Here is a 16879-nt window from a genome sequence, read left to right as displayed (position 1 = left end):
TCTCCGCTCACACACATACTGCTCACACACTCCATTTCTGAGCAAACACGGCAGCAAGACACAGATTTACTTGCACCTGAACCAGCCTTCCTGTTACCCCTAAGTAGCAAGCGACATTCTCCGGTCCCCTGAGAACTTCAGTGTCCATGTCTATCCGGTACAGGAATGTGTTCCCCAACTCTGGGGGCCTTTTCCAGCCAGTCTTAAGGTTAGTGTTCCTTAAAACACAGGTCTCAGAACTAACCTGGGATCCAGAACAACGCAAAGTGCCAGCAGGGTGCCACAGCATTTGTTAATGGATGGTTCTGTTAATGACTCGGCACATGCTGCAGGTATCTGAATGAACACAAGGTGGCGCCATAACACTTACGGCCCTGAAGCCCTGGGCGTGGCTCAGCAACTCTAAGAGGCAGGAATTCATCTCTCCACAGATCAAGAAACTTAACTTATTTTTGATTTTTGAGACAGGGTCTCAAGTAGTTCAAGCTCATTTTGATCTTCCTTTGTATCCAAGATTGGCCTTGGATTCCTGATCCTCCTGCCTCTACCTCCAAGTGTTGGCATTATAGGTATGAGCCGCCGCCCTGCCACACAGAGAGCAGGAAATTTTAAAATTAGAGGAATTACGCCATCATCTCAGATTAAGATCATTCAACTAGGAAACAGCAGAGCCAGAGTTTTGTCCAAGCAAGAGTCTGGCTTTGGGGGCCAGTGTTCTCCACCACATCACATATTGACGTCAGGCTGGGTTTGCCATACCATCTTATTTACATCAGTGAGTCATGAGGGATGGGAACACAGCTCATCAGAGGAGCGAGTCAGAATCACGCTCTGAGGAGATTGTCAGGCTACTCCCTGCCAACCCTAATGCTAAGAGGACACGCTGCCACTCTCCTTGCTATGTTCCAGTCAAACATCCTTCAGTCCTTAATCACACCACACTCACTGCCATCCTGTGGTCCCTTCTGCCTGAGACCTCCTCACCACACCTCCTGGTCAGAGCCTGGCCATTTCCTCTGTAAAGCGCTGGCAAGTGTTTCTCTCAACGTGTTGGCTGTCTGTTACTTTTCACAGGGGTTCCAGCAAAGCTGGGGCCAAATCCTATTGGTCGGTCACTGTATCTCTAGGGTCCAGGAAATGAGCAATTAATTGAATGAATCTCTACTTCTGATTCATCCAGTCTCCTCTATCTCAAATCACTTTATATACACCTAGTTTCTCAAAAAATAAATTCATCTTCTGTGGTTAGTGCTCAAAGACTAAAGTCAATGCTCCCAGGCATATCTACTATAAATGACGTGGCTCTCTCCTCAAATTCTCATACACACTAGCCATTCTCGCTGGCTCTCCTCTCTCCCTTACTGGGGACGGAATCTAGTCTTTGCTGTATATGAGGCAGGGGCTGTCCTGAGCCTACACCCCCTGTCCTCTTCCCCGCAGCCCCACTGCTAAGCACTTGGCTTTCCCCTTAGGTCCTTCCACTGAACCACACTTCCAGGCCGAACTGGGTCTTCTCAGCCATAGCTTTATTATAACTAGAGCCTTATCAGTGCCTATATAAAGTATACCTGGATTATCTATTCAGTCCTGCTCCTTAAGAATATACTGTCCTCTGCTGCATGTGCCTTCCATCCTCAGCACTTGGGAGGTTGAGGCAGGGGAAGCTCAAATTTTAAGCTAGCCTGGGCTACATGGGGAGATCCTGCCTCCAAAAACAAATTCTTCCCAACATATGGTATGAGGCAGAAGAACAAGGTTAATTTAGAAGGGAGACCACCTTCAGGAATGGGTGTTAGTTCTACCCCCCAGGATACCCCAAACAAGTTTTCTCACTTTCCTATGAGAAGGTTCTTAAGAAAATTCTAGGCAGAGATCACGCCATGTTGTGTACCTGGGTGAAGTAGCCCCAGTTCCTTCTGACAACATCCAGAGTTCCAGGGGCAGCCAGTCAGAGCTCACTCACTGTTTCAAGGGAGGGGGTGGGGCCGTCAGCTAACTCCTCTGCAATCTACCACAGCATCATCTGTCATTTTATCTGCGCAGGTCTTTTGAAACTGCTGACTCAGCGGTTTCCATCAGTTACATGCCTGAAACCAGCTCAAGGAGACTTTACAAACCAGACTTCACTTCGGCCTCTGCCTTATTAGTTTTGTTATATCAAGCTTTGACAAGATCCTTCTACTAAATGCAGACCCTGCTGCTCAGGTTCTTGGGAGGCATTTTAGCTTCTCCCAAACTGGGTTTTTCTGGGTTACCTATAAATTCAATGACCTGACAATTCATTTATTGCTTTTAAAAAGGGAGTGTACAATCAAGGGGAAAGACCTGGGATATTTCACTGGAGACTTATGGAACAGCACACTCCCTTGATAGAAAGGTTATCCTGGGGACTGGGAAGGGAGCTCGGTTGGTAGGGTGCTTGTTCTGTGAGGCAGGAAGCCCTGCTCAGGCCTGAGGACTGAGTACATGTAGAGGCTCCTGCCTCTGATCCCAGCAGAAGAGAGAGGGGTAGAATCAGAAATTCAGGGTTGTCCGTCCTTGGCTACATAATTTGAGGCTAACCTGAGATGCACAAGACCCTGCCTCAAATCGTTACAATTTTTTTTAACCGTATTTTGTGTGTGTCTACGGGAGGAGGCACATGGACAACTTTTCCTTCCACCACGTGGACTTCAGGATCAAACAACCTATTAGCAAACACCTTTCCAAGCTGAACCATCTCACTGACCCAATAAAAATACTTCAATTAAAAAAGTATTAAAAATTCCTTAAGTTTTTTAGTACAGTAAAAATACTTTAATGCCCCTCCTTCTCCCTCTCTCTCTCTCCATCCCTCTCCCTCTCCCTCTCTCTCTCTCTCTCCCTTTTCCATTTTCTTGTTTATGTGGTGTGTATGTATGTGTACACATCTGCATATGTATGAGAACATGTGGAGGCGCTGAGTTGACACTGGGAATCATTCTTGATCACCCATCTACCTTACTCACTGAGGCAGGATGACCCAATCAAACCCAGAGCTCTTGGATACGGCCAGTCTTGCTAGTCACCTTGTTCTGGGTATCTCTCTGCTGTCTGAGGCTGGACCTACCTGCCACATTTCTGGCATTTCTGGCATCTGCAGGTTTTAGGGGGAGCTATGACACAAATGCTTCAGTCACCAAGGCTCCTCTCCAGACCCTCTTAAAGTAGTTAAACATTTGGAGACAAGGTAGCCCTGGCTGCCCTGGAACTCACTGTGGAGAACAAGCTGCCACAAGATCCACCTCCTCTGCCCTGAGTGTTGGGACTGCTGGTGTGTGGCACCATGCCTGGCTAAAATACGTATTTTAATTATCACTGCGTGTGTGCATGCAAGTGTGGGAGGCAGAGGGCAGCTTGGAGGAGTCCATTCTTCCCTTTCACAGTTATCTAAGGTCCAGGGATTGAACTCAGGTTGCTAAGCTGTAAGTGCCTACAGCTGCCAGGCCATCTCACTGGCCCGGTCTCGAACCTCTGACTCTCCGGCCTTCACTTCTAAATGCTAGGATTATGGGATGTGCCCCATCACGCCCAGTCTCATCCCCGACAGTACGGGTTGCTCTGCTCAGCCCTGAAATCACAGTGTGGCCAGGCTCTATTTACTTTGTAATTCCACACATCTTCCTGGAAGACTGGTTTTAACTCCCCCCACCCCCGCCCCCGGGTCTCACTGTGTAGCCCTGGCTGGGCCACCACTAATACTTGGAACTCACAGAGCTCCACTACCACTCAATCCAGTAACTTTGTAATCAACGCAGGGAGGGGTCTCTCCCGTCAGGAGGACACTTCACATCTCTACCCAGACCACCAAGGATCCTTCTAAAACTGCAAGTCAAAACATGCCATTGAACAAATGGAAAAGCAAACAGAGCAGTAACAACAGAGCCACCCTCTGATGAGATCCTCCAGGGGCTCACCCCATCCTAGGGCTATGCTAAGTCAGTCTACTGCTTTCCTGGAAAGCATCAGATCCGAGCCTGTGCAGGGTTTGTGCAGACTCTTCTGGGAGCCTAGAACATTCTTTTTGTTTGTTTGTTTGTTTTTGAGACAGGGTTTCTCTGTGTAGCTTTGCGCCTTTCCTGGAACTCACTTGGTAGCCCAGGCTAGCCTTGAACTCACAGAGATCCGCCTGGCTCTGCCTCCCAAGTGCTGGGATTAATGGCATGTGCCACCACAGCCCGGGGCTGTGTTAGGTTCTTAAGTGCAAGATTACCATCAGTGATCAAAGAACAAACTTCCCCGCTGCCCACTGTGCTCTCCCTGTCGGACATGTCCCTCAGTCGACTCGAGCACTGTCAATCCCCGCATGTCTACAACTGACCACATGCCTTGTCTCTTCCAGTAGATCCACTTCTGGTCTAAGGGCCTATACTTCCGGCTTCCGGGTTTCCCAGGACACCAGTCTCCAAGCCCTCCTGACCTATTTGGTACTCTCTTCTCCCTGCCCCCACCCCGGGGAAAGAGAGGGCCGGGCTGGCAGGGAACGAATGCATAGCCTGGTATTCTCTGAGTTCCTTACCGTCAGCTCTAGCTCTCGCATCCCTCTGGGTATGGCTGTTGGCTGGGCTCCCTGGATCCATCAGCGGGGCCAAGGGGCCCTGCCCAGCAGCTCTGAGGCTAGGAAGTGGCATCTCGCTGGACTGGGAGCCCTGACAGAGCTGGGTGGACCAAGGTTCTGGGCCAAGGAGGTCCAGGCTTGGCCCCAGGGGCATGGATGGCAGACTATGGCTACATGGAGCGCCCTCATCAAGCGGGCCTGCCCTATCTTGCTGGGCTTCTTGGATGGGTGAGAACTCCTGGGAAGAGTCTCCAGTGCTCACCCGGAGTGGTGGGGAGCCAGAGCCTGTTGCAGCTTTCCTCCGGCCCTTGGCCAGCTCAGCAAAAGAGGTGACCCTCCTGGGCGGGGAGGCAGGCCCGGCCAAGGCAGCAGGGCCCTCGCTTAAGCGTACTGGGCAACTTAGCATGCGCTCCAGCGAGCCCAGGCGGACAGGGGGGCTGCGCTCCAGGCTTCGATCATAGCTTCGAGAGCGCTGCCGGCCGGTGCTGGGGTTGGGGGGTGAAGTATTCGTGTACACTTGCCCTTCCAGGACAGTGGGGCCCTCGGCAGTTGCTGCTTCTGCTGAGGAATCCACTGTTTCTTGTTCCTCTGCCTGGATGTCCGGCTTCTGGAAGAGGTAATACTCAGAGGGCTGACTGGGGTCTGGGTCTGGGCCGGAGCCGGGGCCTGGCGGAGGACTTATCTTGGTCTGTTCTTCAGAGCAACTGGTGATGGAAGAGCCAGCCGGGCTTGGGGAGGACTGCGAGGACAGGTCACAGGTGACAAGTTTATAGTAATTTTGTGTGGCCACCACAAGGCGGGCCTGGCTCTGGAAGCAGGCTGTGAGGTCAGCCACAGCTGGGCAGGGCTCACAGTGTGGGCGGTAGGAGTTGCAGTTGGCATCGAGCTCAGGAGATGAGGCATGGGGACAACCACAGCCCTCTTCCCTGTCCCCATTTTCAGGGTGGTGGGACTCACAAGACATTTTCGACTCAGCTGGGGAGGGCTGCAGGTCCAGGTAAAAGGCTCCGGGGTCTGAGTGGCTACAGAAGGAAGAGTCACTGCAGGACTGAGGGACAGAGTTGAGGTTGGCACGGGAGCCGCCGGGCGTCTTCTTGTAGAGGGTGCTGAACGTGACTAGCACGCCATCTGAGCTGTTGCAGGAAGAGTCACTGACGTAGCCCATGGACTGGTCAGCGGCCTCCGACTGACTGGACGTGCTGCTGCAGGGATAGTGCCCAGCGCCCGAGCCGGAGCGCCCGGGGTGTCTTGGGGACTCATCCGCGCTGAGCCTCCACTCTTGGTCAAAGGAAAAGGCAGAGGCGTCGCTGGCTCCCCCTCCACTGCCACCGGGTCCCCCACACTCGTCCAGATCCATGGTCTCAGCGTCCAGCTCTGGCCGGCGGCCGTGGCTAGCGCTGCCCTGCTGGCTACCCAAGGCTGTGGCGGGCTCCCGTTCCTGGCCCTCCACCACGCCGGGCCGACTGCGCGGCGTCGTTGCGCCCCATGGCCTGCCCAGGCCAGGGCCGGACGGTGGCAGCTGGAAAGAAGACAGATGGAAGGTGGGCTGGCTGGCGGTGTGCAGATGGAAGGACTGCTGGGTGGCGCTGTCCCCAGCACTGTCCTCATACAGGTCACCAAGTCCCGTCTCGCCCACACTTTCCTGCACCAAGAAGGGGTTGTGTCGTTTGGGGGCGCCAGGGCCTCTGCCGTCGCGACTCCTACTCTTGATTCCGTCTGAAGACCGCGTCGTCGGCGCCCCTGGAGCAGAGTGCAGACTGCCATACAGCAGAGAGTCGGCTTGTCCCAGGTCTTGGCCCGCCTGCGGGAGGCCCAGCTCGGGCGGGCAGAAGGGATTGGGTCTCGAACTCCCACCGCCTCCGCTCGCCCCCCCACAGCACTGCCTGTCTGGGACCTGACAGTGCACTAAGGGGATGTGGTGGACGATGAGGGTCTCTCCAGTCAGCTTAGGGGGGCTATCCATTCTGGAGAGTTCCAACAAGGGCATCAACAGCACCAGACACTGCCTGTGGAGCCCAGTGGGGCAGAACACATTTCATCAGGAGAGCTTGGCACCTGGAGAGAGGAAAAGAAAGGGAACCTAATGTCACCTCCCTGGCAATCAGGGACAGGCCCTTCCCCACATTCTCTTCCGATGGACACACACACATAATCTCCCTTCTCTCCCTCGGATGCCTATTTTTTTCTTTTTACCTACTCTGGCTCCAAATCCCTCATTCACTTTCTCTTACTTAATCATTTAACTGACCCCTGATACCACCGACTTCTTACATTTGATCTCATTTAGAGCAAAGGACCAAGCTCTCGTGTGGAATACAGTAAAGGCCATCGAGTTACACGTGCTTTAGGTCATGCACAGGCAATGAATTAAAGGGAAATGACCAACAACTATATGTATGAGGGGCAATTATAGAAAGTTATAATTAAATATGATTATAGATTACAATAGCGTGTGTTAAATCACATTAAAATGAAGACTTCTGAGAGGAAGTCTCCTCTATTAGATTTGTACGCCCTGCTGTGGTGAGTATGGCCATCAGCATGGATGTGGAAAGCAACAGCCAGAGAAGTGAAACCAAGTTACAAGATTAAGAGTTATAGAAACAAAATAAGAATTAAAAAAAAAAATTTTTTTTTGAAGCTGAGCGGTGGTGGTGCACACCTTTAATCCCAGCACTCAGGAGGCAGAGGCAGGTGGATCTCTGTGAGTTTGAGGACAGCCTGGTCTACAGAGTGAGTTCCAGGACAGGCTCCAAAGCTACACAGAGAAACCCTGTCTCGAAAAATAAACAAACAAAAACCTTTTTTGAGATAGGGTCTCATATAATATAGGCTGGTCTCCAAATCCATATCTAGCCAAGGAGGACCTTGAATTCCTGGTCTTCCTGCCTCCACTGACCATGTGCTAGGACGGCAGGCATGTACCACTCTGCCCAGTTTATATGGTGCTAAGGACTTAACCCAGGTCTTAGGGACGCTAAGCAAGCAGTACCACCAGAGCTGCATCCTCAACTCAAGAGGAAACCTGGTAAACCAAACCCAATGGTGATGGTTTCCAACCTACTGAAACAGTAGATGCTTCGAAGGATCCTACAGAAAATCGAGAAGTGAGCCAGGGAGGTGGGTCACTTAGTAAAGTGTTTGCTGTTTAAGCATGGAGACCTGAGTGTGATCGCCAGAATCTGAGTTAAAAAGCAGGGCACGGTGGCACACAGCTGTAAACTACTGGGGAGGCGAAGACAGGCATCTGCTTAGGACTCTGCCAGTCAGACTAGCCGACCTGGTGAAGCCCACACCACTGAGAAGCCCTGTCTCAGAAAACAAAGTCCTGAGTAGTGACCCTGAAGCTGACTTCTGGCCTCTCTGTGCTCACTCATAGAGACCCACAAAAGGGAAGAACCAATTGACAGAGTGGGAGAAGCTTTTAAAACCATACTTCTGACAGTGGTTTCTAATCAAAATATACAAAGGACTCTTACAACTTTATACACACACACACACACATATACATACAGGAGCCTTGGACTCACTATGTAGACCAGGTTGTCTCTGAACTCACAGAGATCTGCCTGCCTTTGCCTACAGAGAACTGAGATTAAGTGTGTGTTAATGTGCCCAGCACTGAATACATATTTCTCTAAAGAAGACATATGTGTGGTTAGCAAGATGAAAAGATGGGCAATATCATGGTCATTAAGAAAATAAGAGCTCCAATGAGATACTAATGCACTCCCAACAGGATACCAAACCCAAAATATATAGGCACCAAGTACTGAAGACGACATGGAGAAAACCCTCGTCCACAATGAGGGCACTGTAAAGTGGTATAGGCGGGCCCTTGGGAAAATTGTCATACAGTCCTCAGAATGTTCAGCACAGACTCACCCACAGACCCAGCAATCCCACAGTGCTAAGACTGAACTCCAAGGGGGAGGGCAACTCGGCCATACAGAAGCTACCGTGAAAACGTTTACAGCAGCATCATTCATAGTAACCAAGAAAGTGGCCAGATTCCAAAATCTGTCAACTGATGAACAGATAAGTAAAATGTCTCTTCCATCATTTTATATACCAGCTAAAAATGAGTAAAAATGGGGTACACACACACACACACACACACACACACACACACACACACACACGGACTATTATTCAGCAACAAAAGGAGTGAATCACTTTTACATGCTACAATATGAATGAATCTTAAAAAGGTAATATTAAGAAAAAGAAGTTGTCACAAAGGACTCCTTTGTATGGTGTGTGATTTATATGAAATATCTAAAACAGGAAAATCAACTTAAGTGGAAGGTAGGTTAGTAATTTGTAAGGACTGGCTGATGGGGAACAACTGCTTAATGGCTAAGGGCGATCTTTGTGGCGTGATAAAATATTTTGCTATCAGACATTGGTAATGGTTACAATTATATACTGGTGAGTATACTGTTGTGCTGGTTTGAAAGAGAATGGCCCCAAGGGGAGTGGCACTATTAGGAGGTGTGGCCTTGTGGAGTGGGTGTGGCCTTGTGGAGTGGGTGTGGCCTGTTGGAGAAAGTGTGTCACTCTGGGGTGGGCTTTGAGGTCTCATGTAAGCTCAAGCCACACTCAGTGTCTCAGTTCACTCCCTGTTGCCTGCATATCAAGATGTAGACTCTTAGCTACCTCTCCAGCACCATGTCTGCCTGCATGCTGCCATGTCCCACCATGATGGTAATGGACTGAATCTCTGAACTGTAAGCCAGCCCCAGTTAAATGTTTTCCTTTATAAGAGTTGTTGTGGTCATGATGTCTCTTCACAGCAGTAGAAACCCTAACTAAGACAACTGGTATATGAACTGTATCTCAATAAGAGTATTCCAGGCTAGCCAAGGCTACATTGAGATCTTGTGTCAAAAGACAAAAAACAAAGCCCACAAAAGATGAAGGTTCATGGGAAGAGGAGTGAGGAAGAAAGATTGATGCAGGGGAGGGGTCTGGGGGTAGAGGAGACTCAGAGGGCTGCAGGGGAGGGGTCTGGGGGGTAGAGGGGACTCAGGGCTGCAGGGGAGGGGTCTGGGGGGTAGAGAGGACTCAGGGCTGCAGGGGAGGGGTCTGGGGGGTAGAGAGGACTCAGGGCTGCAGGGGAGGGGGCTGGGGGGTAGAGGGGACTCAGAGGGCTGCAGGGGAGGGGTCTGGGGGGTAGAGAGGACTCAGGGCTGCAGGGGAGGGGGCTGGGGGATAGAGGGGACTCAGGGCTGCAGGGGAGGGGGCTGGGGGATAGAGGGGACTCAGGGCTGCAGGGGAGGGGGCTGGGGGTAGAGGGGACTCAGAGGGCTGCAGGGGAGGGGCCTGGGGGGTAGAGGGGACTCAGAGGGCTGCAGGGGAGGGGGCTGGGGGGTAGAGGGGACTCAGAGGGCTGCAGGGGAGGGGGCTGGGGGTAGAGGGGACTCAGAGGGCTGCAGGGGAGGGGCTTGGGGGGTAGAGGGGACTCAGAGGGCTGCAGGGGAGGGTTCTGGGGGTAGAGGGGACTCAGAGGACTGCAGGGGAAGGGTCTGGGGGTAGAGGGGACTCAGAGGGCTGCAGGGGAGGGGGTTGGGGGTAGAGGGGACTCATAGGGCTGCAGGGGAAGGGTCTGGGGGTAGAGGGGACTCAGAGGGCTGCAGGGGAGGGGGTTGGGGGGTAGAGGGGACTCAGAGGGCTGCAGGGGAGGGGGCTGAGGGTAGAGGGGACTCAGAGGGCTGCAGGGGGCTGGGTATTTGCAGAAACAGGTGAGAAGACAGGAAGTGGGGAACAACTGCTTAGTGGCATTTAGGGGAGCAGTGAAGAGGACTTTTAGGATGCTTTGATATAAGAGATAAGATAGAGTTTCCCTTACTTCTTTCCTCCTATCTCCTCATACATGTATACATACACACACATATAAAAACATTTGGAGCATATATATTCATTCTATATGCTATAGGATAACAAAGATTAAAAGTTGGGACTACTCTAAAATTCCAATAATGGTCAATTAAAAATATATAGCCAGGTGTGGTGCAAGCCTACCAGGGCTAATAGTGAAACCCTGCCCACCCCCAAATACGTGTACGTGTGTGTGTGTGTGTGTGTGTGTGTGTGTGTCCTGTGCTATTAGCTGAGTATGGTGGTATCCTGTGGCCCTAGCTACTGAGAAGGCTGAAGTAAAGGAATTTCTCCAACCCAGGATTTGGAGCCAGATTGGCCAACACAGTGAGACCATGGCTCCAGACAATCATAATATAGTAATATGATTATTGACTTAAAGAGGAAGTAGGAGATGAACTGTATTACTGTGATATTTTTCTAAGTTATTTTTATTTATCTTTATGTTTATATGCATGGAAGAAGATTTGAAACACACACAAAATATTCACAGTGCTGACCTCTGTTGAGCAGTTCTAGATGATTTTCCCTTTTTTCTGTCTCATCTGTATATTCTAGTTTGTGTACAGTAAATATATACCACGTGCACAAATAACAGTTTCTGTAAGTAGGAGGCTTTTCCGTGCATGTAATATTAGATTTCCCTCTAGGATCCAGACTATAATCCCGAGGCTGGACTAAGGTACCTAATTTCTTGGATACATAGTAAAAACTTTAGGGATGCCTCTGGGATACAGACATCACCCATCTTCAGTGGGAGCTCCTCCCACTGCAAGGTACCATTGTCAAGAGACATTCACAAGTAAATACATGAAAGAAGGGAGGGAGGGAGAGAGGGAGGGAGGGAGGGAGGGAGGGAGAGGAAGGAAGGTTGGTCAGGTTTGGTGGCACATGCCTTTAATCCCAGCGCTCGGGAGGCAGAGGCAGGTGGATGTCTATGAGTTCCAGGCCAGCCTGGTCTACAGAACAAGACCCTGTCTAAACAAACAGTTTATTGTTCAAGCCCCCTAAACTGTTCCTAGGACACACACACATTTATGTGGAAGCGCAAACTCTCAGACTGAGTGGAGGAAACAGACCCTCTGACCAGGAAAACAAGCACGTAGACTTGGGAGGTTTCAGAGGACCCCTTGGCTGGAGGGTGCTGACAGCTATGTTTACATCTCTCTCTCTCCCAGACTAGGATGCAGGTCAGAGGTCAGAGACCTAATGAAATCTGTGGCACTGGAGCTTAGAGCATGGTGCTTGGAACCCGGAAGTGACCATTCTACTCCTTATTACTGAGCAGCAGGATTTTAAATTTTTATTCTTCCAGATACAAGTCCTCTATCAGATATCTGCCTTGCATTATTTCCTCTAAATCTGTGGTTTAGAGATCTGTTTCTCTGAGTCCTGCACCCCCACCCCATCCCTGACCCCTATTCCATTCAGCCAGTAGAAAGCACAAGAACATTTTTGTTTTGGACGTGTAAGTGTTAAACCTATCTTAAGAGTGGTGATGGTGTGTGTGTGTGTGTGTGTGTGTGTGTGTGTGTGTGTGTGTGTGTATTGAATGTAGCTCAGGCTGGTCTTGCCTCCGCCTCCTCGGTGCTGAGATTAAAGGAGTATTTCACCAACCCCGGCTCCCCTCCACATTTTCACAAAGCACTTTTCTTTGGTGGTGCTGGAGACTGAACCCAAGGCCTTAAGTAAGGCAGACCAGTGTCTCTGGTCCATCCCTGGCTGTGCAGAGCACTTTTCAATCAGGTACATTGCAGAGCACTGATCATCACGAACATTGAAGAAGGCAGGGCCATCTTCATTTTAAAAAGTAAGGAAGCTGGGTCTAGTGGCACAGATGCCGGGTGGATTTCCAGTCAAGGCCTGCCTGTGTACCAACCGAGTTCAAGGCAGCCTGCACACTGCACAATTTTGCAAAACTCTATTTCAAAATAAAAAGGAAAAATGGGGGGGGGATGACTCGGTGGTCAAAAATATGCTCTTTGTCCTCTCAGAGGACCCAGGTTCAGGTCCCAGCACCTACCTGGTAGCTCACACCCATCCCAAATTCCAGTCCCAGGGGATCCAACTGTCTCCTCTGACCTCTGTGGGTACGAGGCACATGGTACACAATCATACATACATATATGCAGGCAAAACACTCATCCACATAAATGCTTTTTTAAAGTAGAAAAAGAGAGGCCTGGAGATACAGCTCAGTGCCCTACTTTGCAGATAAACAAACAAATAACAGAATTAAGATGGGATCCAGGAACCCTAATTTCTGAACATTTAAAAAAAATCAGTTAGGAATAAAACGAGATCTGGGAGTGGTGACACACACCTATAATCCCAACATTTGGGGGTAGGAAGGAGGATTAGGAGTTCAAGGCCGGCCTCAGCTACAGTCGTTCAAACCAACCTGTGCTACAAGAGACTCTGACTCAAACAAGCAACCACGAAGAGGAATAATGCAATAAGGTATTTGGCTTTGCTTCAGACACTGCAGAAAACATGAATGAGCACATCTGGGAGAGAGGGTCTTGAACAGGTATCAAGTTTAACAAATGTAACACAGTGGCCGTAGTAAAGAGAACACTGAGATAAACAAACTCACTTCATACTTTTGAGAGACCCAGGAGACAGAGGAGGAGGAGCACACTCTCAAAGAGGATGAGTTTTCTCGCTATACCCAGCTGGGTAGACAGAATAGTGGCTCAGGCACCATGCAGATGTAAGTGTAGACCTCCAGACCCAGGGAAGCTTCCTGTGATACCTGTTCCAGCTCGTCCCTGGTGGGAGTCTCAAGATCTAGCAATGCTGTTTATGAGCATTACATGATAGGTGTGTGTATATCCTCTCCAGTTCCATTCTAACACCCCAGATACACACAGTCATTCTCACTGTGAGGGGGTTTGTATTTGATTTGTTTTTCAAGACAGGGTTCTCTGTGTAGCCCTGGCTGTCCTGGAACTCACTCTGTAGACTAGGCTGGTCTTGAACCCAGAGATTAGTCTGCCTCTGCCTCCCCAGTGCTGGGATTAAAGGTGTGTGCCACCACTGCCTGGCAAGTTTTTGAGGCAGGGTCTCACTTTGTAGCTGACTGGTCTGGAACTTGTTACATAGACCAGGCTGACCTCAAATAGATCCTTATACAGACCTGCCTTCCTCTGGCTCCTGAGTACTGAGATCAGAGGTGCATGTCATCATGCCCAACTAACCACACCTATTTAACACACGAGAAAACCAAGGCCTCAGGGTATAAGTAGTTTAGTCACAATTACATAGTTTAAATGGATTCAAACCCTGGCATTTCCAATTCTCAAGGACGTATACTATAACTCATTCTCAAGATGCTTGAGGTCACACCCTCTTCCTGAAGTCCTTTCATCTACCCACATCTGCTTCCTACCTTTCCTGGATAGGCACTCACTTGGGTATCCACTTTTATAGGGTATGTCAACTACCATGAACCCACAGCCCTTTCATATTGACACCCCCATGTTCTCACAACACTGGTCAATCCTGTTTCCTGCCCTTCAGGGCCCAGTTCCCAGGCTGCCTCAGCCTGCCCCATTCATGGTTCCCAGGTCACTCTACCCTTGCTCTGCAGTTCACATTCCTCACACTTCCTGGGAACTCACACACTCTCACACTGTACTCCTCCCAAACTGCTCATTTACAAACTGTAGAACCCCCATGTGCTTGAGTTCTCTCCCAAGGTGGATGATGGAACAGAATCTAAGGAACTCTCCACCTGGCCAACAGCGGGAGGACTGTCTGTGTTCATCTGCATCCTTCTGTTGGTCACAGCTCTTCCTTAGCGATCTGACCTTGACCTGAGGTCCTGCGGAGAGCGCTGTGGGACTGACAGCCTCCCAGACTGGCCCTTCTCTAGGGCAGGACCAAGGGAAGAGGGCAGGATGGTGGATTTGAGAGTATGAGCTTAGTGTAGCTCAGGTCTCTTCCTGCTAGGAGGCAACACTGTGAAAGAGCCTGAGTATAACAGGCCAGGTGCCTTCAGCATCGAGATCTCTCTCCGTACACAGTGAGGCATTTTGGTCAACATTCCTTCTTATGGCATCCTACAGTAACGGAAAGGTATATGTCTATGTGCACACATGTATGCATGTGTGTGGACGGAAAGCCACCCGACCTTGGGAAAAATGCGTGGATCCCTCCATTGTTTTCAGCATAAACTTACAATAGCTGTAGAGGTGTCTCCACCCATTCAGCCTTTGTGTCCAGATCTGACCCCTCCATTCTGACAACTGCAGATACAGCAGCTTCATTAGAAATATCCGGAAGGGAAGAACAAGATCTTGTTTCTTGACCAAATAGCACAGATAGCATTAGCTCAAGCCTCTTCCTTTCACCAGCCCGTGCATGCAGAGGTGAGTTTGTGGGCGCCTGCAGCCACTCTCCCTTTCAGAAGGACAGGAACCAGAGCCCAGATGCTAATGGTGAGCCTGCCTCTGCCTAGCTGCTCCCCCCTCCCCCGCCAGAGCCATACCTCTGCAAGGAGCCTGGAGCTGGACCTGGTGGCTCCCGCCAAGCTCTACCTCGACAGTCTCAGCTGAATCACGGGTCCCCACGATCGCACAGGGGGATCGGGCTGGTTTCCTAAGATCTGCTTTCTGCTAGTACAATGGCATCCTGGCTAATGCAGGGAGGCTGCGCAATCTCAGCCTGTCTCCGGGCTGCTGCTGCTGCTGCCACGGCTGCTGGGCTGCGGTGACGTTGCTGGGGGGGGGGGGGAGGGGGAGGAGAGCGGAGGGGAGGGAAAGGAGCCCGCAAGCCCACAGTACAGCCACTCAGCTTCCCCGTCCGTCCGTCCCTGCTGCGGCCGGTCAGCCCGGGGGAGTAGAGACAGAGGAGTCAGCCACACCGGGCAGTAGGTGCTGAAGATAGAGACTTTCCAGACAGCAGAGACGGCGAGAGCTGGGCCCAGCTTCTCTCCCGGATCGGGCTCAGCGTTGGGAGAAGTCTGGGCAGAGCCTGGGAGCTCGATTCCTTCCTTCCTTCCCGTCTCAGGCCGCTCCCTTTGGCCCCTCCCTCCTCTTTTCCTCCACTGTGAATGACTACTTGTTTTCCAGCTTTTCTTTAGTAAGGCTTACTGGGTTAGGGTGGGAAGTAAGCCTGGGAGAGGGTTTTGGAAGCCCCGCCCAAAGGCTACAAGAAAACAGAGCAACCCCAAACCCCCAACGCCTATCATCGTTACACCAACAAAGCAGCAGGCACCTTTCTAGAAGCCCAGTCTCGGCCTATTCCTAGGCTAGAGCTCCTCAGGGTGGGCCCGGCTCCTCGGCAGCCTTTTCTAGCAGTGGTAGTGATGCTTACAGCCAAGGGCTGCACGACAGCTCCCTAACACAGGCTTGGGCTCTCTTCAGAGGCTCTAAGGGTTGACACAGAGGTGGGCCTGTCACATCGGTTTTTGGTCCTCGCTGACTGGGATTCACCTGGGCTTGTAAAGACAGAGAATCCCTTTAACCAGGTGGAGCGTCCAGGAAGCTCCTCCCAGACAAAGGGAGGCAAAGGAAAGAGGCTGATTTCTCTCAGATCAAAGGAAAATTGCTGCTCTGCCTATAGACCTATGGAAGTCTCCATCTCTTCCTTGCTCGGGTTGTGGGCCAGTCTGTGAGGAGAAATGAGAGGAGGGGACCACACATGAGCCAGATGAAAGACAAGTGGTGGCCCGGCCTCTGTCTGCTCGCCACTGCTCAGCGACCCTTCATGCGACCCTTCAAAACAGCAGCTTTCAGGTCAGGAATGGTGGCGCACGCCTTTAATCCCAGCGCCTGGGGGAGGCAGAGGCAGGCGGATCTCTGTGAGTTCAAGGCCAGCACGGTCTACATACGAGTTCCAGGATGGCTAGAACTACACAGAGAGAGACCCTGTCTCAAAAGCCCCACACCAACGAACCAAGCAAACAGCCGCTCTCCTCTCAAGGTGGGCTTGGTGGTTCCAAGCACCAGCCCTGCCCATCTGATCCACTCTGAACTGTCTTCTTTTCTCCCTCTTCTAGAAGCGGGGATCGAACTGAAGGCTTTGTGTGTGCCAAGCAAGCTCTCTATCCCTAAGCCACCTCCCTAGACTCCTCCTGAGTATTCTACGCCACAGTTGACTGAATCTGTGGATGGAGAACCCATGGCCTGCAGGCCTGACTATGCTGTCTGCATTCTATAGTGAAGACTTTCAAGGTCTGGTTCAAGAAGCCTTTGGAGGAAGCTTGGGTCTGGGCCACAGGCTTTCTTTTCCCTTTCTTGGTTTTCGGAGACAGGGTCTTGCTATGTGTAACTCAGACAGATCTCCAACTTGCTCGATAGTCAAGGTTAGTCTCAAACCCTCCTGAGTGCTGGGATTACAGGTGTGTGCTATTACACTCATCTCTTTACCTTTCTGGCTTCTTCCCCGCCTCATGAGACCTGTGTATCTCCTGAGCCC

The 16879-nt window shown here is 50.9% G+C and overlaps 1 protein-coding gene across 4 annotated transcripts in view; it reads right to left on the bottom strand.

The window, feature by feature from the left end:
* The window catches only part of Rusc2 (RUN and SH3 domain containing 2), a 48488-nt gene that overhangs the window by 6677 nt on the left and 24932 nt on the right, over positions 1 to 16879 (bottom strand). For 2 of the 4 annotated variants that reach the window (XM_036177634.1, XM_036177632.1), the window contains exon 2: positions 4538 to 6631. In XM_036177634.1, the coding sequence (XP_036033527.1) occupies positions 4538 to 6563 (2026 nt within the window). In that variant the 5' untranslated portion in view covers positions 6564 to 6631. Of the gene's footprint in view, positions 1 to 4537; positions 6632 to 14639; positions 14663 to 14948; positions 15180 to 16879 lie in introns of those variants that run through there. The other 2 variants (XM_036177631.1, XM_036177635.1) reach the window with 2 other exon arrangements.

Source organism: Onychomys torridus, chromosome 2 (genome assembly GCF_903995425.1).
Source record: "Onychomys torridus chromosome 2, mOncTor1.1, whole genome shotgun sequence".
Lineage (NCBI taxonomy): Eukaryota > Metazoa > Chordata > Mammalia > Rodentia > Cricetidae > Onychomys > Onychomys torridus.
The sequence above is the reverse complement of the archived record's forward strand: the minus strand, read 5'-3'. Positions and strand labels throughout refer to the sequence as shown.